At 40.2% G+C, this 23,564-nt stretch overlaps 1 protein-coding gene across 1 annotated transcript in view; it reads left to right on the top strand.

Annotated features, from left to right (window-relative positions):
* Corin (corin, serine peptidase) overlaps positions 1 to 23,564 on the top strand; it is a 196,052-nt gene that overhangs the window by 163,037 nt on the left and 9,451 nt on the right. The window contains exons 15-20 of the mRNA XM_057772871.1: positions 431 to 544; positions 2,284 to 2,394; positions 3,464 to 3,593; positions 11,452 to 11,565; positions 13,970 to 14,019; positions 14,171 to 14,345. Of these exons, the coding sequence (XP_057628854.1) occupies positions 431 to 544; positions 2,284 to 2,394; positions 3,464 to 3,593; positions 11,452 to 11,565; positions 13,970 to 14,019; positions 14,171 to 14,345 (694 nt within the window). The remainder of the gene's footprint in view (positions 1 to 430; positions 545 to 2,283; positions 2,395 to 3,463; positions 3,594 to 11,451; positions 11,566 to 13,969; positions 14,020 to 14,170; positions 14,346 to 23,564) is intronic.

The raw sequence follows: 23,564 nt of genomic DNA, 5'->3' as shown, positions 1-23,564 counted from the left end.
AGATGGCCCCTCAGTTTGTAGACTGAAATTACATTTTAAGATTGCACACTTTGACGTCTCTAGGTTTTGGCATATTTGCTTAAAAGCATAGCTTGCTTTATAGATGCATTTCATGCTGGCAAGTTGACTCCGAAAGCAAAAGTAACAACTCAGGAAGGATGAATACATAGCTGCTTTCCCCCTGTTTTCCGTTTCCCATATGTTGATTTGGATCTTCTGTTAGAAGAGCTGTTCTGTTCATCATGCAGAATGGGAACTACTGGAAGTTCCAACTCTCAAAACCTTGTTTATAGTAACCACTGATGTGCAAACTCTTCAAGAAGGAATCATGCCTTCATGCTGAAGTTTCCCTTTTTACCTTATTTGATTAAATGTCACTGCCATTTTCAACTGTGCATCTATCATGAATGGCTTTTTCTTCTGTTTCCAGGTTGCAAAGAGAGAGATCTTTGGGAATGTCCAGCCAATAAGCAGTGTCTGAAGCGCACATTGATCTGTGATGGGTTTCCAGACTGCCCTGATAGCATGGATGAAAAAAACTGCTGTAAGTACCTTGAAGAATTTGTTAACAGAGTTTTTCATCTTAAATACTCCTTGCTTCACTTTAATATAAACTGATAATTTGGAAATATATATATATAAATTTTCAGTGTGTATTTTAGTTCTTTGGACAAGATTTTGTCTATGAAGGTATTCCTTCATATTCCAAGAAGACAAATATCTATAAAATACATACACATTTTATTCTAACAATATGGAAAGATTAAAATAGCACCAGCATCCAGAAAAATGGAAGACATACAATGTAAAGCAGAGAAGCACAATTTGACTTAGATCCATTATATATCTTTAGTTGATGGGGTAGTTGGTTTCCTGTTAGTAAAACGAATACCCGAGGGAATCAATTTAAGAGGTTAAGTTTATTTTGGCTCAGAATTTAGGATGTTTCAGGCCCTTTTGTAGACTCATTCCATTTGAGCCTGTGGCAGGAAAGTGTATCACGGAGGAGAGGACGTATATTAACCTCAAGACTGTGTATTAGAAGAGAGCAAGATGATGCGGTGGTCCCTCTGGCTCCCTCAGGACATGCTTTCACTGACGGCAAGATGTCCCTCACACCCTCAGACCACTTAAGTAGCTCTTCAGCTTCCCAATAGCACCACAGGCTGGAGACCAAAACTTCAAGAGTGGGCTTCAGAGAACACTTATCCCAAACACAGTAGCCGAATAATAGAAAATATTCAGTAATATGTGCATTGTTGTCCTGCATTTTCGAAGTAAATATGCATATATAAAAAAATCAGAGGATCATAAAAAGTTTACATTTATCTTACGATGGTAGGATTGTTTTGTGCTTTTGAAATCTTTTATGTCTGAATGATATGTAGCCATTATCTTTAGAACTAGTTAAAAACTTCTTAAAGTTACAAATAACAGAAAGCTCAACTTACACTAACCAAAAATGATGACGTTTATTGTTATGTGAATGATACATGTGCTATATTATTATAGTAAAAGTCATGCAAAGTGAATTCATGAGGCTATAGTGGAAATGTATCACCTTGTCTGTGACTCCTTTATTTTGACCTCGGGCTGGATGGTCAAAAGCCAAGGGCATCTGGGTGGATGAGCTGCCTTGGTCACATTCCATAGGAGGAAGTGGGGGTTGTGCTCCTTGCTCTGGAATATCACGGAGGGATTCCCTGTGGGTCCACACTGGGCAGAGTCACAGCCTGTAGCCAGGGGGTTTTGTGTGGATTAGGAAGGACATTCACCACAGACACTCACAGCATAGTCCCAGTCAGGGATTAGAAGCTGTCTGCTCCAGTCTGGCCTAGTTCCAAGGCTAAGTAAGGCACACGGCCTGGCAGGCAGAGTTTGGGTGGATGCTATTTTGTAATGCATAAATCATAAAACCATAGACCAACGGTCTCTCATGGAATCACGTTTAATCCTGGACCAATAATTACTCTCAGATAAGAATAGTCGGAAAAATGCCATGACGATGTTAAACTAATCAAGATCTTCCTCTGGGACTTGGGATGGCTGGTATGAACCTGGACAAAATCAGGTTTCCTTTTCACGGGAGGAAGAGGGGAAATGGATGCTAAGTAGGCAATCAAGGAGATTTACTATAATTTTAAAAAATCCGAAAGAGATTTATACGTGACTGAGAGAGTAATTTAATGGTGGGACCCCTAAAAAGCTATCTATCTGTGTGAACAGAATTTGCTTTCTTCCCACAAACGCTTCCCTCTTCTTCCTTCTTGGTCCCTTTGCCAGCATTTTGCCAGGACGATGAGCTGGAATGTGTCAACCATGAGTGTGTGCCACGTGACCTGTGGTGTGACGGAGGGGTCGACTGCTCAGACAGTTCAGATGAATGGGACTGTGGTAAGCTCCTGCTCGCTGCCATCTGCCCTGTATTCACATGCCTGTCAGCCACTGAAGCTAAATGAATCCTCAATTACTTCACGGGTTTTACCAGCCAAGTTCATCTATTTTGTTTGCCTGTTTAAAAGTTGACAGTGGTGATTCATGGGTGCTGTTTCTAAGTAACAAAAACATTCCCCCTCAAGTTACTTCTCTGTTTGAAATGTCTATATTCTATGTATAACATTCTGCATTCCAATGTTTAGAAGCATGTCGTTTTTAGACTTAGATTTTATTTCATCCCTCAAATTCAATAGTGCTGATTAATCAGTCGTTCTTGGATCATTTACATCCCCCGGAAGAGGATCTGAAAGTGGTCTCTTCCTCAGCTCCGTGTCTTGCCCCTCATCCGGATGCAATTTCCAGCCATGGGCAGGACTTGAAGGCATCTCAGCTATTGTGGCAGCTGTGATCTTGATTTTCTGATTAATCCCCTCATTCCGCACTCATCACTCCTCTCATTCACTTGTCTTCTACCTTCGTCTTTTGCCAAGTCTCTGGCCAAGTCGTGAAGTTCATGTGGGCTGTGTTCAGGTACACGGTGTTCCTCAGATGAACTGCGGCTGACCCAGTGCAGGGGCTAGGGTCTGTGCGCGTGCTAAGTGAACCCTAGATTAGCACCACCCTCACATGCTGCCATTTCCCAACGCTAAAGGAAAAAAATGCATGGAGTTTCAAATAACTCATTGCAATTAGTTCTGCTAATCCCTGGGTAAGTTCAAGGCACCTGGGACTCTGCCTCTGGTCACCTTCTAATTCATAAAGGAAGGTCGGGAACTGCCTGTCTTTCATTAGAGTCTGCAGTGCTTTGAAAGCAGAGAACAGAACGAATTCCCCCCCCCCCCTTTTTCCCCGTCTCCTGTCACATATTGAGGGAGCAGTGGTTTGCACAAAATGGGTCAACCCCAAATTGTTCTCAACTAAAATAAACATGAACGAGTGCATGCAATCACAGCAAGGGCGTACGAACTTCCGCTTCTCAGGAGGAGGAGTGTTTTTAATTAGGATTTCTCGCATTTCCCCCCCTCAGTGACCCTCTCGAAAAACGGGAGCTCCTCCTCATTCCTGGCCGTCCACAGATCTGCGACCGAACACCACGTGTGTGCCGACGGCTGGCAGGAGGCATTGAGTCAGCTGGCCTGCAGGCAGATGGGTTTAGGGTAAGGTCAGTAGTTTGTAGCACTGATGAGTTTCTCAGAGGGCTTCGTGAACCTGAGCAGTAATATCTTCCTTGTGATGGATGGAGGACCAGGAAATAAGAATCCTCTAAAGTCCTGGAAATGAATCTGGCGTGAGGAACTTATTTAATTCTAGGCACCTGCTCTGTAGAGTGTGGGCTGCAGATCTGTTACGTTGAAGCCTCGAAAGTAAATGAAGTAACTGTATTTTAAGCACTTCTGAAATGGAATACGTTCACTATTTATAAAGCGTTCAGATGGTCTCCTCTGTGGAACCTGGATGGAAAACTCTTCATGCTCCTCCTCGAGGTTACTGAAAATTTCTTTTTAAGCAGCACATGCTTTTTTTTTTTTTAAAAAAAAAAAAAAAGGAAGAGTTGAGAAATAGAAGTCAAAGCTGCTGGTATTTCTATTTATCCTAAGTAATACAGGAAATATGCGTCAAGGAAAAGACCACTCTGGCTTCTACATTCCCAGGCTGAAGTGGACGCTCTGAAAGGCGGAAGCACACTGTTTTGTTAGGCGTTCTGTTTCAGTTCCTTCCGCAAGGAAAGCCTTCATCTGCACGTCACTGAACACCTATAGGATGCATATGCACATGTAACTGCTGTAGGACTTAGCTGGCGTTTTGATTTGTTATGGTAATGATATATGCGAGATTTTAGTGTAAATATAGAAATGAGAGAAATAAAAGATAAAGGAGCCTTGTAATTCTAGTCTTAAAAGCCAGAGCTGATGGCATTTCCAGGAGCCACAGAGCAAATGAAAATTGTTTACAATAACGAGCCATTTAACTCAGAAACTAGCTGCATGTTTTCGCTGCCCCAGCTTGAAGATCGTATCACGGCTAACATCTTGAGCTCTCTTCTTCCATGTAAAGACCCACATCTTTGGAAATCTAAGTAACTGGTGCTGTTTATAATAATAAGAGAATTTTAATCTTTTCCAGCATTAGAAAAATTATAGCTGTTGTGATCCATTAAAATCCATTAAATTATTGTGTTCAAATGAAATGGGATATGATTTTGATTAGATAAATGGAAGCCCCCTTGAAATTGCTTAACTTGGGTCTCTCACCGAGACCTAGGGGTATTTCTTAATATGAAAATTCAATTACATAATGAGACCAGCTCTATTGGGAGTTCCGAGGGAAAATTAGACCTGCAAAGACTTACAACCACAGCAACAGTTTCAACAAGCCACCTTAAGCGGAACTGTTGAGCTGCAAAGGAAAGGATCTTGTTTGAAATGTCTCTCTATCTTCTTTCGTATTTCTTGCATATTAGATTTTTACTGAGCTAAAATATGCACACCAAGTGTGAGTATTTAAGTTGCAGTTGGTTTATACTCTCAGTGTTGCGTGGCTGTCTCTGTTGCCTCGGTCTAGCATGTTTTTATTACCGCAAAGCAAACTATGCGCCCACATGTATACTCGCTCTCAATTGTTCTCCAGAACCAGCAAATCACTCATGTATTTTCCATCTCTATGCATTTCACTACCATTCTGGATATTTTAATAAGGAAGCATACAGCTTGTGATCTTTTTGTCTAGATAATATCCCCAAGCATCTGTGTTACAGTGTGCACCAACTCTTCATTTTTGTTCATGGCTAACACTTCCAGTGTTATACCACATTCAATTATCCCTTCAAACATTTGGGTTGCTTCTATTTCTTTCTTTTTTAAGTGCATATGAGATTTTTAAAATAATTTCTTTTACCGGATATGATATTGAATATCTTCAATTCCAACAGTCAGGAAGCAGAGACAAGAGGATTGTTTCAGGTTTGAAGTTATCCTGGTGTGAGCTTCACGGGCAGCTAGATCTATAGCGGTACTCTGAAATAAAGTTCACTTATTCTATCTTCCACGTTTTATCAACTCCGTTTTGTTTTGTTTTCGTTTTTGTTTTTTGAGACAGAGTTTCTCTATGGACAGCCATGACTGTCCTGGAACTCACTCTGTAGTCCAGGCTAGCCTTGAACTCACAGAGATTCATGTGACTCTGCCTCCTGAGTGTTGGAATTAAAGGCATGCCCCTCCACAGCCCAGCCAGTTTTTCAACTCTGAAAGTGAAATGTTAGTATTTTAGATAATAGATGTATGTTTTTTTTTTCTTTTTTCGTTTTTGATAACTTTATTTCACTGAGAGGCAGGGAGAATCTAAGGTCGAAATATAGCTGAAAAGCTATAATTATTGACTGAATTCATGTGTAAATGAGTAAATAGCATCAGGTCGTCTAAGATTGGCTCTAGGTACACTTTAGTGGCTCATAGAAATACAGAGAAGCAGAAGATGGAAAGAATGAAGATAACGGGCAGGTGAGGTCACGTTCCTGGTGCAAGGATGGGATGCTCAGAAAGCTGCTGTTTCCTAGGTCTCTGGAGACCACCTGCTTGTACAAATTCATACGCCTGCTACTGGTGCCTCAAACAAGCTCTAAATAACCTCGTCTTTGAGTCACAGTCATCGATCACAATGTCTTTCCAACCACAGGTGGTCTCTACGCCAGGCAGGAAGGGAAGGAGGATGGCTTTTCATCTTCGTTTTTAGAATGGAGTGTTGGCCGCCTTCAGTGGCTAGCCTGTAGCTTTTATACATACCCTGCATAAAAATGTTGTACCTTAGAAACCCACCCTTAATTAGTTCTGCTCATCTTCCACCTTCTCTTTTCATTTTGTGGACTATGTGCTTATGAGCACTGATGTAATCATTGTGTAGAGGATGCAAAGGGGAGAGTCATCATTGGGTAGGAGGAAAGATGGAGTAGTAGGAAAGACACTTGGGAGAACAACACAGGGCATAAGATAGCTTCATTTTCATATTTGACAATGGTACAGACTTAGAACAGAGTTCATGAAATTCTTATTAAAAGTATAGAAGAAATAGTCATTTCTAATCTTTGCAAGGATTCATTCCGTAAGCACGAATTGAAACCAGTGCTGTAATTTAGCATCTATAACCAACTCACCCTTCTCCTAAGAAAGGTGTTTATTGACTTCAACAGGTCCACTTTTAGACCTAGTTCATCAACTCATTTCTATGCCAAACTATGTATTTTCAGGAATGGCACAGCAATATTTCTTGTAGAGGCAGTTGATTAAAAAGATATTCATGGGCTTCTTTTTTTCAGACTTGGATTCTGCTATCCATTTCTTAGAGCAAAAATGGCAGACCATAACTGTCCAAGGGAAAAGATTTGGTGTTTTGTGTTGAGCATGCAAACTTACTGTCATCTGTCGGTTCTTCCAGGGTTCTCCCTGGGCTGGAAGCACAATGTTTTGCTGGTTAGACAAAGGTATAAATCAAGCTCCTGGGGTCTTTTGACAGTGTATCAACTTCTACTTACAGTATCAAAAACATATGCGCATGCACTTTATGAACAATACAAATCAGAACTTACTCTGACCTCTAATCCTTGGCAAATGCAGCTTTTAGACATCTGGCATTTGAGGATAAGTGTAGGGGATGTGACCTCCCATGTCTCCTGGCTTCATAAGCTCTGTCTCAACAGAACTGAGTTCATCTGGAAACTGTGTCAAGCTTGGATCTATTTGACTGGCAGAATTTCTTTATGGAGTTAGCTGTCATTTGAATTTTTTGGCCTTAATCTTTTAAAGTTAATCAAAAGAAAAAAAACCACATCCTTTTGGAGAATGTTTCTATATTTTGGGCAAAACCAGAGTCAAAGACTACCCAGTAGTCTCTAGTGTTCTCTGCTGGGATTAATGCTGTCGTTACCTCCTGGGGTTTACTCCCTGGGAAAGAACTGTTAACTTCAGAATGGTTGCCTTACTCACATGAAACTTCAGAGCTCTGTGTTCACTGCAGCTGAAAGTCCAGCCCAGGATGCTGTTTTTGTGCATATTAACCCTGGATAAGTAGCTCATGGTGGTCTCAAGGTTTCAAAGAATGGCATATAATTTGCTTCTCCTAAAATCCACCTTTTTCATTTGTAATTGCAATGCTTTTGCAATATTCACAAAGTTATATAGTCTATACTGTCTGATTCCAAAATGCTTTTATTAGCGTCAGCCCACTCTATGCCACCCCAAAACACATGGCTATTAGAGATCAATTTTCATTTATTCCTTCTCCAGGCCCTGACGACTACTAATCCATTTTCTGCATCTGTGGGTTTTCCTACAGAGCACATTTCCATAAGCAGAATCATATAATACCTGCTATTGTTTTTCACTTTTCCCATTTAGCTTAGTGTTTTCCAGGTTCATCCGTATTGTTGATTTATGATGCTGTAATGAATAGTCACCTGTAAGCTTTTACACAAGCATACATTTCAAGTTTCTTGGGTAGTAATACTTATAACTAGAGTTTCTATAGCAAATGGTAACATCTTTAATTTTTAAAGAGCTGCCAAACTCTTTTCCAAAGGGGCTATATCATTTCAGACTCCTACCATCAAGGTATGAATTATGATTCCTTCATATCCTTGTCAACTCTGATTGTTAAGTGTTTTTTTTTTTTGCTAGCCAGCCTAGTGGTAATGTGAAAATGTTTTCACTGTGATATTGATTTGCATTTCCATAATTGCTAATAATGTTCCACACATTTGTTAAAAAATATTAGTCTTTCACTTCTGCCTTAGATTTTCAGAAAAGAGAGAATTCTTTATTCCTAAGGATTCATTCTTTTCATTTTGTTGTATTAATGTTTGCTTACATATATGTCTGTGTACCATGTGTATGCTTGGTGCCCATGGAATCCAGAAGAAGACATGGGAACCCCTAGAATTGGAGTTAATAGACGGTTGTGAACCACCCTAGAATTAGAGTTAACAGACAGTTGTGAGCCACCATGTGAATGCTAGGACTGACCTAGAGTCTTCTGCAAAAGCAGCAAGTGTTCATAACCACTGAGCCAACCCTCCAGCTCTAGATTTCTTTTTATTATTAATTATTTTAAAAAGTCATGTATGTGTATAATATATTTTGATCCCATTCATTCATCATTGCCTTCTTTTGTGTTTATTGAATGGGGAAAATCTACTCTACGTAACAATCCAAGGTTTTTTAATTCTTGAAAAAAATGCCTACAGTATATGAGTATATGTTTGTTTGTCTAAGCAGAAGCTACATGAAACAAGGCTATGGAGTGCCATGACCTTCACATGGCAGCTTTGGAACCTTTCTGATAGCCTTGTGGTACATGCTTGGGGAGTTAAGCTCTTGTACATCCTAAAATGTTGGTGGCTAAATATCTAGGTGCAAAGAAAATCTAGACTTCAATGGATGTGTTTATAGTGCTTCCTAGACATTATATTTTGGGTAAAAGAGAATACTTTCCAAAAAGGTACCCATGGGAAGAAGTTTTTTTTTTTATTCTTCCATTAGACTACTTGGTATCATCTTTGAAAAAAAACAAAACTAAACAAAGTATTCCTGTTGTCATAAGCACATATGTTTATGTTTATGGTCACTCATGGTAAGCTTTGTCAGGAATTTGGATATCTATTAGCAAACTGGATTTCAGAGCATGTCAGTTGAGCCTGTGAATAATTTGTGAAATTAAGTGACAACTTCTCAGCAAGCTAGAGAAAAATTTCCATTATTAACAGCAACGAACAAGGCAGGAGCTCAAGTTAATCAGACTCGCTTTCTCTCATGTTACATTTGGCTGAAAACAACTCATCATTAAAAATAGATCCCCACCAGTGCTTATCAAATAAAAACCAGCTTCCCTGAGTTCTCCAGAAGCAAATACTGTTCAGAGCCAGCCCTTCCCCTTCTCGCCTCGACCTCAGTTGTGAACCGTGGAATCCAGGAGCAGGAATTTATCTTGCTCCATACAAATCTCCTAGGATATCAGCTTCTCAGAGGTTAGAGTATTGATTTGGACATGACTTTGAATGAGAAAGGGACAAATAAGAACATGGTGCAACTTGAGTGGCCTTCAGCACTTGGCCCAAAAGGACTTGAGTTGTTTCTACTGGAAATTGTTATATAGCCGCGTCTTTTCGAAATGTCACCACACAGCTTCTGGTGATGGCTTAATTTCTGACTTTAGGTTTTCATCATGTTGTCTTTAAAAATTACCTCCAAGTCAGCAGCAACATGCTACCTTCATCTCAAAACTATCTTTTTTTTATTATATTACAATCTAGATAGAAAGTTCAGTTCTTTTATTCTAGCATTTTATAAAATATCAATCCCTGTTATACTTCACCAACTTTCAAACACCCCCTACTTCTTCACTAGATATTAGACATTCTGATCTGATTACTGATGTTCCAGCACTCTGAATTGCTTCCAGCTAGGGCAGCTTTCTTCCTGGAATTCTGATCACTAGACCTTCGCCTAAACCCCCAACCCCATCATCATGATTCACGACTCAGCTCCTAGTTGGATGACTCAGACAAGCTTTCTGACTGAAGTGGCCTTCACTCTACCACATTTGATGTCGTCTTTTTTGACGTCCTTGCCCAGGGCCCCAAATAACTTTTGAAAACAAGCTGTAGTCTGTTTCTCTCACTGAAATGATAGCCCCTGGTTTCTTGTTTCAATTTCCGTTTATCCTTGCTAACTCATAGTTGTCCATTTTAATGTCTACTTGACTACATCAGCCATTTAAACTCTCTTAAAGTAACATTTGTTTTTGAGTTTCAAACCATCTGGTAGCCAGCAGTACCTGTTTGAACACGACTTGCTAACCCATTTAAGAAACATAAGTCAAGTTTAATTTTAGCATCCTCCCTTAAATTTTTTACATTACCCCAAAGGCAACATGCAAAGGACGGTGTAGATTCCTAAAGGCAGGGCGCAGTAATCCTTTGAAATAAAATATTTCAGTTAATGACCCTGGTAGATAAATGGCAGGCAAACCATTTATCTGCATTTCCCCTCTCCTTCAGAACACACTTCCCTTGCTTCTCATGTTCCTATTTCGCTATCCATTTATCCCTGGGAGACAAACTAGTGCTAACGTCTATGAACGGGACCTTGACTTATTGGCTGAGGTGAAGGTACATTGATCAAAACCAGATGAAAGCCCCTCACTCCCAGGCTCTTGTGAGCAGCATAGAGATGCTTAACATTCTTCAGCAAGATCTGTTTCTGTCAGACCTGGGGGAATCTTCTTTTCTTTTCGGTCACAATATTGATTGTTTGGTTTATAGCCATGAGGAAGCCAGTCCCCGACTTGCAGGAAAGTCAGCTGAGGACAAGTAAACCACGACTTCATCTTCTCTCCCTTGCTGCAAAAAGAAATGGAGATGAGAAATCTAGAGCCTCGAGGCTACTCAGTTCCACAGCACCAGGTTTTGAAAGATGGGCACATCTCTTTAGAGAGTTTGTCTGTGTAGCCCTGGTTTTTTCTGGAGCTCACTCTGTAGACCAGGATGGCCTCAGACTCAGAGACCTGCTTGCCTCTGCCCCGCAAATGTACCACCATTGCCCAGCACACTTATAATTTTAACATATTTAAGTCATAATTGGCCTTTGATTTTCTGTATTTTGGGGCCTTGGTATGTTTCAGGATCACAATGAAGAAGAAACCAGACAGAAAGATGAACTTCATTGTTTCTGATTTCTGCTGTTAGGTTTTAGAAGTTTTCCAGATGTTAGAATTCTAACACCTCATCATGTTCAAATGTCAACAGGGAGACTGACTGAAGTAGCTTGGTTTTAGTTTACTTTTACTAATTCCCTCCCCATTTGCTAATCATGCTCCATTCCAAATTCTCCCAAATGAATTTCTTTTCTTGAAATACTGATTTACAATGTGAAATATATGTATTTAAAACAAATGAGTCTTAAATGATAATAATGCCTGAACAAAGATCATTATACTTTGAATATTTACCCAGCATTTGCCTTGTATCAGAGAACGAGCTGTGACTGAGCTGATCCAAGGACAGGAAAGCCAGCCCTGGCTGAGGTTGCACTCGAACTGGGAGAATCTCAATGGAACCACCTTGCAGGAGTTGCTGGTACACAGGTAAGAACAGATCCACAGCAGCCATATGTATATACATATGGAACAAGGGCTGATCAAGACTATTTTCTCTATTTTTAACTTGCAAACACTCAAATTTGCCACACCAGTAAATAACTTTCACAGAGCATCTGTTAATCTTTAAATGTCAACATTAATTTCCTCTTCATAGATAGGATTAACTTGGGAAAATGTCGCATTTAATTGGAACTACTGGAACTATTAATGTATTGGGGGGAAATTTGACATCTAAGCTCAAGTCTTTAAATATCTTGTTTTGAAATGAACTCTCAAAACTGGATTCCCTATAGTTACTATGTGGGACTGGTTAGCAGGAGGGATTAAGTGAAAATACTAAAAAGTTAGAATTTGAGAAAATAATCAACACAAAAAAACTAAAGTCATGTAGCCTTGAATGTCTTTCCCTCGTAAGTGATGACATATTAAATAAGTTGGTCTCCTTTCATTATTGAGGCTGTAGGAGGAAAGTAAATGGAAGGAATGGATTCTTTTTTAAATATTTGTTTTTCCTCTCTGTACCTGGGTGTGAGAGAGGATATGCATGAAAGTGTAGGTGCTCACTCATGATGCCAGAGGTGTCAGGTTCCCCAAACTCTTGGGTGACAAGCCTCCTGATGTGAATTCTTAGTACAGAACTCAGGTCCTTAACAAGAGTACTACATGTTCTTAACTGCCGAGCCACCTCTCAGGCCTCCTCCTTTTTAAAAGATTTACTTTGATTTTTAATAAGAACATTTTGTGGTCCTGGGACTTGAGGCTAAACTTTCATGCAAGCTAGGCAAGTACCCTGCCACTGAGCTGTATTCCCAGCCCAAGGAATGAATTCTTTTAGACACTTATTGCATTACAGGTACTATCCAGGTTTTGTTATCTAGTTGACTCATTAATTTCTTACAATAAACTCCTAAATTATAATTACCTTATTTTAATAGCTGAGGAAACTAAGGGTTAGATTTAAGAATCTTTAAGCAACTATACCAAAGGCCACAGCCTATACAGAGTAAGTGATGATAAACTCAAGTTAATTTGTATGACTTCAAAACCTAAATGCTAGGTAGATCACCTCTAAGAACCCCAAAGAAAACTAAAGGTGGCCCTTCATTCCCCAGAAAAATCTTAAGGTTTCTATATTGGACAAACTTATTTTCAAATTTCTTAATATTTTGTCAAAGGAAGTATTTTTTTCCAAATCAGTCACCTAAATCTTTCAACGCAATGGTGCTCCTCTAAGCTGGGTGTGGAAAAAGCCCTTTAGACCAAATAAATGAATGAATAACAATTCACTTTGGGGGTTTGTAGGCCTGGATCACTAACTAAATGTGATATTATATAGCAAGTTTAGTACAAGGAGTGGGGTGGGCAATCTTTGTATCTTACCCAAAAGTCATAATTTTAAAAAATATAATAATTCACAACTAATTTTTGAATGTCATTTTTATACTGTGTTCAGAGCTAGTCTCAGAAAGGGTAGAGATATAAATGAAATGGAAGATTTGATCCCAACATATATCAATTGAGCACACTCAGAGGTTTGAAGGCAGCGTATACAATCATTTCAGATGTCAAGGGTACTGAGCTATCTGAGAGATAGCTCAGTTGATGAAGTGCCTGCTGTCTAATCACAAAGACCTGAATTTGGACCCCTGGTATTAATGCTAAAACAATCTGGGAGTACACATAATCTTAGTACCAGGGAGAGAGAGAGACAGGTGAATAGCTGGGGCTTGCTGGGTAGATGCTCTAGTCAAGTTAGTGAACTCTAAGTTCAAAGATCCTGTCTAAAAAAATGTAGTGAATGACTAAGGAAGCTACCAACTAAAAATGGTCAGAAGCACACATGTGCACATGCACACATACAAATACATACATATGCATGCTATGCTACCTGGGATTATATAGAATAAACACAAGTTCACATCTTCCTGTCACCTCTTCCTAGACTCATGGTTTAACCTTAACAGTCTGGGCAAGATGTTTTTCTAGTCTAAGTGTCCTATTCCTTTATCTTCTATTTTAAAGTGTAAAGTAATATTTTATTCTTCTCAGTCTAAATCTCAGGCTTTTTGGGGGTGGGTATGGGGGAGCTTATCCGACATGCTCATCCTTCACCATAGATTCTAACTATCAAATAAGATGATGTAAGAAGCTTCCTGATAAAAATGTCTCTTTCCACAAATGTGGTGCCTTGTTGGGATAGAAGTGTGTATTCTCCCATGGAAGGCTCTGACTATACCTGTGCCCCAAAAAATCTTGCAGTAAGACAACTGTGCTCAGAGTCTGAATGCCCCTGACAGTGGACCCTGTGTTGCCTGACTTTGATAACATGCTTAAGGTAAACACCAAGCATGCAATTTAATATTATAACATTTTATGTTTCCAAACCTAGGCAGTCCTGTCCAAGCAGAAGTAAGATTTCCCTTCTGTGTACTAATCAAGGTGAGACTGGTGGTTTGTCATGGGACATGGCATTAATTGAACCGTGCTGGCTCCTGGGAAACAGGACCGTTTATGCATGACGACCAGAGCTCAGAATCTACTAGGTTTGGTGATGAATGAATCACGGACTGTGGTTTCTGCTCCTTGTTAGACTGTGGCCGCCGCCCTGCTGCGCGCATGTACAAGAGGATCCTTGGGGGTCGGACGAGTCGTCCTGGGAGGTGGCCCTGGCAATGCTCTCTGCAGAGTGACCCCAGTGGACACATCTGTGGTTGTGTCCTCATTGCCAAGAAGTGGGTTCTCACGGTCGCCCACTGCTTTGAGGGGTAAGCTGCACTCTTTTATTTTTCTCCGGATCTTATCATTTGTTGCTTGGACATTCTCAATGGCATATGTAGCTCCTTGAAGTCATTTCAGTGCAAATATCATAGCCGTTCTCCTTCCCAGGTCTCTATATGTTGAGATCTTCCTGCCCTTTTTGTCTTCTGCTCATTAATGGCCAGTTCGAAATGGTTCTTAGAATGTTTGTGCTAAAGAGGGAGGAGGACAATGAAGAAGTTCAGTAGACTGATTCCCATGCCCAGTTCAGTCTCTGGACATCTTCAGTGTATTATACATATGTGAATATACATGGAAATGGTTTGTTTGGAAACTGCATAAGTTGAGATGAACAACTAGTGGTAGTTTGGGAAGTAGAATTAAAGGTACAATGTTTGCATTAGGTTTCTCAGAGACAGAGAACCAAGACTTTGTTCAAAGAATTTCTCTCCTACAAGCTTTGTGTGGGCTGGAAGTGAGGAAATCTATTTGAAGCCTTAGGAACCATGCCTGGCAGCAGCTACTAAGACTGAAGAAGTGTATACATCTTTAAAAGCTATTGCTGTAAAACATGCATTGTGCATTTCTCCCTGTTATTGTTGTCTGAGTGTGTGTGTATTTCCTGGCATTATTCAGTCCCTTCCACACTTCCTTTCTGTTACTTTCTCATCATCCTGAAGGTAACCGCATAGAGCCTGATGAGCCTTTCTCCATGGCTCTAACCACATGCAGTGGTTCCCATGGTGACATTGTTGATTTTCACAATTTGAAATGACACTTTGTACATTGTAAAACTTTTCTGGCAATATACCATGGGCATCCCCCTAGATCAGTTCTTGTGGCACTGTTATATTTCTTTTTGAAGCTAAGTACTATTCTGTATAGGCTTATCATGCATTTTATATTAGTCTTCAATTGACGAATATTTGAGATACTTTTAATTTGCTCTTATCATAATAATGTTGGGAGAGCCCCTTCTTACACAAAACTAGTCTCCTATGGCTATTATTGCTTCTAGAGGAGCGTGTGAACACACTTAGCCCCATATTAGGATTGCAGACATGTATACTTGCTTTGCTCCTTGAGGAAATTAGTAGGGAGACATTTTTCCTAAGAACTGAAATTATAATATAGTTCCATCGCTCCCTTTCCTCCCTCTAGACTCATTTATATACCCACCCTAACTCTATTTCAAATACATGGCTTCTTTTCTTTTACTTGTTCTTATACACACACATGCACATATACACACATGTACACACTTGCACACACACACATACTCCTAAATACATAAGCAAAACTTGCTTAGTCTACAGTGTTACCTGTATTTATATGTTTTGGGGACGGACAGTTTACTATTGGATAGTTAATTGGTGTGCTCTTCCCTGGGGAACACTGTTTCTCCCATTCTCAGCATTCCAGTGCCTATAATTCCCCTGTCCAGATGTGGTGGTTTGAGTAGATATGGTCCTCATAGGCTCATGTGTTTGAATTCTTGGCCATAGGAAGTGGCACTGTTAGGAGATATGGCCTTGTTGGAGTAGCGTGACCTTGTTGGAGGAAGTGTGTCACTGTCTAGGCAGGCTTCTGGTCAAGCCATTCCCAGTGAGACAGACTCTTTCTATTGCCTGAAGATCAAGATGTGGAACTCTCAGCTCCTTCTCTAGCACCATGTCTGCCCGCACACAGCCATGTCGTGCCACATGGTAACGGATGAAACCTCTAAAACTCTAAGCCACTCCCAGTTAAATGTTTTCCTTAACAAGAATTGTCGTGGCCATGGTGTCTCTTCACAGCAAGATACCGACTAAGACACTAGGGTTGAGGTCTCCTAAACTCCTCCACCTCCCATCCACGTTAGCATGTTTTAGTGTTGCCACTGCTCAGGTCATTAGTCAGCCATACTTAGGAGACTTCATGGGTATAACTTCTCTGGCATTTCTAAGAGACACAATCCATAGCAAATTCCCTGATTTTCTGACTCTTACAATCTCTCTGCCCCCTATTCTACGATGATCCCCAAGCCCTCGGTGAATGAGTTATATTGTGTAGATGTGTCAGTTGAGGCTGGGTTCCATAATTCTGCGTTTGTTTGGTTGTAGTTTTCTGTAATGGTCCCTGTCTGTTGCAAAGAGAGGTTTCCTGGATGAGGTACGAGAAAGACACTTATTTGTCTGTAGAAGAACAAAGCTTTAGAATGTAGTTAGGGTTTGTGCTGGTTTAGAAAAGAGGTGGTTCTAAGTTTTCCTCCAATATCTATGACTTCACTAGTCCTAGGTATTGGCTGGGTTTCCAGCACCAGGCATGATTTCTCTCTTGTTGAATGGTTCTTCAGTCCCATCAGAGAGCTGTTGGTTACTGCCACGGGTTGTGCACTACGACTGTACCCTTAGAGCTCTTGTCCCTCATTGGACATTGTTGTGGTTCACAGGTAGGTAGGACTGTTGATTGTCTCTTCTGTAGAGGTTCTCATGTCACTTTCTGATATTACAAAAGCTAATCTTTCAATTCAGATCCAGGATAAAGCCCTATGAGTGTGCCTGAAGCACATGGTCGTCCACCTTTGGGGTAGAGGGGGTTAACTAAAGGTAATAAAGTTTTGGGAGTCTTGTGGGCAGCCCTGATCGACAAAGATGACAGACATTTAAACGTGTATTCTTTTTTGTCAGTATCTTCTTTTTATTATTATTTTTTTATTTTTTCCTCTTTTTTATTGATTTTTATTGAGCTCTACATTTTTCTGTGCTCTCCTCCCTCTCCCCTCCTCTCTTCCCCCTCCCCCAAGGTCCCTATGCTCCCAATTTACTCAGGAAATGTTCTCTTTTTCTACTTCCCATGTAGATTAGATCTATATAAGTCTCTCTTAGTGTCCTCATTGTTGTCTAAGTTTTCTGGGATTCTGGTTTGTAGGCTGGTTTCCTTTGCTTTATGTTTAAAAACCACCTATGAGTGAGTACATGTGATAATTGTCTTTCTGTGTGTGGGTTACCTCACTCAAAATAATGTTTTCTAGCTCCATCCATTTTCCTGCAAAATTCAAGATGTCGTTATTTTTTTCTGCTGTGTTGTACTCCATTGTGTAAATGTAGCACATTTTCCTTATCCATTCTTCAGTCGAGGGGTATTTAAGTTGTTTATAGGTCCTGGCTATGAAAAACAGTGCTGCTATGAACATAGTTGAACACATGTCCTTGTGGCACAATTGAGCATCCTTTGGATATATACCCAAAAGTGGTATTGTTGGGTCTTGAGGAAGGTTGTTTCCTAATTTTCTGAGAAATTACCATACTGACATCCAAAGAGGTTGTACCAGCTTGCATTCCCACCAGCAATGCAGAAGTGTTCCCTTTCCCCCACAACCTCTCCAGCATAAGTTGTCATCAGTGTTTTTGATCTTGGCCATTCTTACAGGTGTAAGATGGAATCTCAGAGTTGTTTTGATTTGCATTTCTCTGATGACTAAGGATGTTGAACATTTCATTAAGTGTTTCTCAGCCATTTTAGATTCCTCTGTTGAGAGTTCTCTGTTTAGGTCTGTACTCCATTTTTTTTTATTGGATTATGTGTTCTTTTGGTGACCAATTTCTTGAGTTCTTTGTATATTTTGGAGATCAGACCTCTGTCTGATGTGGGGTTAGTGAAGATCTTCTCCTATTCTGTAGGCTGTCGTTTTGTCTTGTCGACCATGTCCTTTGCTTTACAGAAGCTTTTCAGTTTCAGGAGGACCCATTTATCAATTGTTTCTCTCAGTGTCTGTGCTGCTGGGGTTATATTTAGGAAGTGGTGTCCAGTGCCAATGCGTTCAAGTGTATTTCCCACTTTCTCTTCTATAAGGTTCAGTTTGGCTGGCTTTATGATGAGGTCTTTGATCCATTTGGACTTGAGTTTTGTACATGGTGATAGATATGGGTCTTTTTCATTCTTTTATGTGTTGATATTTAGTTAAACATGTATTCTGAATACTTGACAAGTGATGGTAAGATGAAAAATATGTGATAAAATTTGATGACTCTATTGGGGAAAAATGTAAGTTTCAAATTGGTACCTTTTCTTCTCTTGAGAACTTTCATATGTGAGATCCAAAATGATTAGAGGAGTCTCCAGAGTATGTCTGGAAACACACCGTGATGTTATTGCTCTAGAAGATGCCAGATGTTTCCAGATGTCTTTTCCAGCTCTGATTCGTAGCCCACAGTAAGCAGAAGAATACACTAGCAAAGCACATCCATCAATGCTGATTACCTAAATGAACCCACAGCTCTTCAAGGGAGCAGCTCTCCTGATGGGTTTATTAATCCAAGTTTATAAACGGCTCTTGTCATTCCCACACATGGTGTCCAAGTTCCCTCTTGTATTGGAGGATGCATACAGCAAGGAGGGAAGCTTGCAAGGTGTATGTTTATAATTCACGACGTGAAGATGATACCAAAAACCTTGAAGAAATTTTGTGGAACACAAAATTTTACAACTGTCAAGAGGGGCCTGCTCATCTACACAAGGTTAGAGACTGCCAAACTTGAAGCTCTTGCTTGACTATGTGCTCATAGCATAATTCTGCTTTATGGTCTCTCCAGTGGCACCATAGCGTTTCAGAATGTTTAATTGTCAGGCACATTCTCTGCTGGGGCCATCAGTTGCTGCAATTATTGGGATTTACTTCATATCCCCTGCTTTGGCAAGGAATAACATGCCCCATCTGTGGGCCTTTTCATCCTTCCTCTTTTAATTACGTTTGTGGGAAAGAAAAGACAATTTGCTTTGCATTTCCACGGAGAGGTATTTAAAATTACCAAATAACAATTAAAACCATGAGACACTGAGTTGCCCAGATCAAGCCCCATATGCCTCAAGACCAGTTCCGCTTCAAAGGCTGTGAGGAGGAAAACAAGTTTGACATCCAGTGATGCCCTAGCAGGCAATTCCCTCCCTTCCTCCACTCTTGAAAGACTGGAGGATGAACTTCCTGGGCCAGCCCACGGTGAGAAATGATCAAAGCTTCCGATTGTTTTCCGGGGAACTTGTATGCTAAGCTGTGCATCCCCAGCCTTTAACTCTGTCATGTCACGTGTGTCTTGATTTCTACCACCCCAGCCAGTTCAGAATTTTGGTTGTGCGTCTTCCTTTCTGCCCATATTACCCAGCGTCCTTTCTCTCCCCTCAACATTTAAAGTCCCACAGGTCCAAAGAACATCTGTACTTTGACAGGATCTTCAACATTTTCAGCCCTGAATCTTTCTGCCAGATACAGCAGGAAGGCCTCCAAGGGAAGGGCCCTTTTTGTTATTTCTTCTTTCATGTACTTAAGAAAGACACAAAGCACAAACTCAAAACAAAAGAAAACAAGAGAGAGGATGATGATGATATGTCTGACTCTCAACATTATTTGGATCTTTAATAATCCCTGAGAATTTTTCCATCTAACTCAGGGAAACCCCTCTTAATTGTCACAGAACAAATCAGACCCTTAATGTCCTAGCTCTCCTGATCTGAAGGTTTTATAATTCACCCAGAAAGGGAATTCCTGAGGGCTGTGATGTGTCCTCAGGATTGCCCCTTCATCTTGGTACTTATGAACTAGGTCAGTCATTCACAATTTATTTTTACATTTCATCTTCTGGCAGGATTTGATGCATTCCCATCAGTATAAGTGTTCATGATCACAGAAATTCTCGGCTCTGGCCTCACACCTCCCCTGTGGGACTATTCTCAGCATTATTAAAGTGTATGCAAATGTGGCTTTGAAAACTTTTGGGTGACTGGAACCTGGCTCCATGCTCCCCACTGCCCTGTCTCCTATAGAGTTATTCCAATCTCCTCTCTAGAACAACAACAACAAAGTCTGTGATATAGATAGGAGTTGGCCTGAATTACTAACCAATCACCATAGTTTCTGAAGCTTCTAACACTAATGCTTCCCTTCTACTTTTGACTGTTGACTGAAAGGAAGCTTTAGGCAAATTAAGTTTGGCAAAGTTTAATCAGAAGAAGAGTGACTGTGCATTGGGAAGCCTTCAGAAGCAGAAGAGAGAGAGACTTACTGTTTCCAGTGCCAGTGCTTCCTATTCCAGCACACCACACCTGGGACAGAAGGTTGCCCGTTGCTGGAGAACATTATGCACCTGACTGCTAATGGAGCTCACGTCACATGTATGACCCTGAACCTCACATCAGCATCTAACTAATGCAGTGGACACCTTTACAGTAAAGTCCTTTTTCACCCGAAGAGACAGTAATTATTTGACAGCTTTTATCTTAACAAATCTCCATTATCCTCTACTGATCTCACCTATATATCCTGAATAATATAGATATCATTCTGTCGTACCTTTCATCTTGTCTTATCCCTAGTTCCAAGTATTTCCTTGTGTCTTTGGTCTTATTTCCTGCTTTGCCTTTGTTTGTGGTGGGTGATGCACCCCTTCTGATTAAGAACGATCGTGTTCCTTCGCCCTTCATAGACTTTACTCCTGACCGTTCCTCCCCGCATCAGTTTATCCCTGGCAGCTGCATAGTTCCTTTCACATCTGTGCCTCAACACCACTGACTTAAAAGCCCCTCTCTTTCCTTCACTTCCATCTTCACTATTGCTCCATTTTGATCACTGCCCACCAGAAGACTCCTAAAATATCCACTATAGTTATCCTCTCTAGCTAAGAAATGATGCTTACTGGAGCTTGGTAATGCATCCCCCTTGCCAAATCAGTAGGGAGTTTTCAGTTTTAGTGATCAGCTAGAAGATCGGTAGTCTCTCGCCAGCTCTTCCCAAATACTGAACTGCACATCCATTCAGTGTATAAAGCACACACGCTCAATCAGATAGGAAATGAATTTTACAGATATTACCTGCATATCATTTTCGAATGGAGAGGTGGAAGCAGTGAGAGTTGTAGGCAGAAGGCTCTGCGTGGCTGTAGTTATCTATTAAGATGAAATGAGCGTAACAGACAGCGCTTTCCACGGAGGAGCCATTTTCATTTCCTGCGTGTTTCTTTTGAAACACACTCCTACTCATTTCATGGCTGCGACTTTTGGTAACGGCTGTAGTTTCATGCCACTCTGTGACAGGCTCCAATTTTACAGTGCTCGAGTCCATATGTAGTTAAACGTTAAGTGTTCAGATGATTCTTGCTCCCCGCCCATTTATTGTGACCACTTGTGATGGTAGAATACAGACGGTGAATGCTATTGTTTCTACTTAGCTGTACTGGCTTTGGGATTGTGCGGCTACATTATAATACCTGTCTTTTCCTTCCTTCCTTCCTTCCTTCCTTCCTTCCTTCCTTCCTTCCTTCCTTCCTTCCTTCTCTTCATTTTCTATTTATTCTTTTGTCTGTCCTTCCCGTCTCAAAATCTTCTCAAATCTATTTGCTAAAGGTCACACACACACACACACACACACACACGCACACACACACACACACCCACACATTTGCTTAAGCCCTTCTGTTAGTTTTTCTGGACCCTTGCCCTACAGAGTGCTCTACTTTCTGTAATTTTATCCCTGGTGGCTGACTCCCATCACACCTGGAGATATCTGCCTCTATAATCTGCTATCACATTACTTATAAAATTTCCATCCACCTGATAAGCTTTTCTTCCCTAGTTCCTCTGTTGATGTCTATGGATGCTACTCATTGCTTCAAAGCTCAATAAAAAATGTGTAGTGTAGGTGTTCCAAAGGCCAGCATTCTGACCCCATTAGTTACGGTCACTATCTGTGACTTGTGCAACTTTCCATTAAGTATTTTTATATATCTCTCATTTCTCTTTGGCTTGAAATGGTCTCTCAGTGGATTGGAACTTGCCGAGTAAAGTAGGCTGGCTTGCCAGCAAACACCAGGGATCCTCTGTCTTCCCCTTCTCAGCTGAGTTAACAAATGCTCATGACCACTCTTCTTCCCAGTGATAGTTCTGGGGATCTAATTCAGATCCTTGTGCTTATAAAGCAAGCACTTTGCCATCAGAGCAATTCTCTCAGCTCCTGGATCCGGAGATCTTTGGCATGACTATCATTAAAGATGGGGCAGGACTCTTTGATGCTGTTTTGAGGTTTGGCATCCAAATGGGAAGTACTCTTCTTTATGCTGTGGATTTTAAGGTCATATACTTTTCTCTTTGTATCCCGATTTCTCCCATTAACTTTATAACCATGTCCTGTTTGTCACTGGGTATCCATGTAGCCTAGAACTTTTCCCTGTCTTCTTCCTCCTAGAGACAGGTCTGTCTCTGCCCTCATTCCTGACTCCCTTTTCTAGCACATGCTCAGTATGTTCATACCATGGCAAACATAGTGTGAAAAATGATTGGTCTACATAATGAAATCAGTTTGCCATTTATACACTTCTCCTTGACCTCAAAAATCCCTTATCTGCTTTATTAGTTCTTTTTTTTTCATGGCTGTGGAGGAAAAATATTGAGAAGCACTTTAAATTCCATATCATGTGCATAACAAAACAGAAAGGGATAATTCTGTCTACCATTTCCTTTTCTTGCTCTTGGATATTAATACTTTGAGAATACTAGGCTGTGTAGCAAAACTACTGAATGTAAGTTAATAACTTTTATTTTTATTGACTCCCACATTTTACTGTTAGGTTTAAATTAACCCCAATATAATTAATTAAGTACTTAATTTGATGTTATTTCATTTTATTGCAAATAATTAAGAATACTTAATTACTTTAAATATTGCTTATGACAAAAGCAGAAGGTGAATTGTTGTGATAGTTAGCACTTAGTCATTGTGGTTCTGGGGTAAGAAGCTCTAATGAGGCAATTAATAAATCAATCTGAAAAAATATTATCAATTTCAGATGTCTTAAACAGCGAAATTCCATGAGGATGTGGTATTTCCTCAATGGTCATGTAGACTTACTCCTGTAGACTAGGAAAAAAATGCAACAAAAGGGTGGATAAAAGGAGGAAAGCAGAAAAGAGGAAAAGTGTACACTTTAAGTGACAGAAATATGTAATGAGACATAATTTTGTAGCATTATCTTGTCATGCCCAAGACATAACACTTCCTCCAACTTATTATAGTTATTTCATGAACTAGCCATTTTCACTCAATTCTATAATTCATATAGGCAGAAGCCTTGCCTTTTTGCTTGTTGTACTCTCTAGTATAATGCTTGGCTTAGAAACATTGCAATTTATCTGTATTTATTGAATCCATGACATTATTTTATAGGTTTGGCATTATTTTCTTTAAAACAAATTTTGAAAGT

Source organism: Chionomys nivalis, chromosome 6, assembly GCF_950005125.1.
Source record: "Chionomys nivalis chromosome 6, mChiNiv1.1, whole genome shotgun sequence".
NCBI classification, from domain to species: domain Eukaryota; kingdom Metazoa; phylum Chordata; class Mammalia; order Rodentia; family Cricetidae; genus Chionomys; species Chionomys nivalis.
This window is presented reverse-complemented; position numbering and strand designations above follow the sequence as displayed.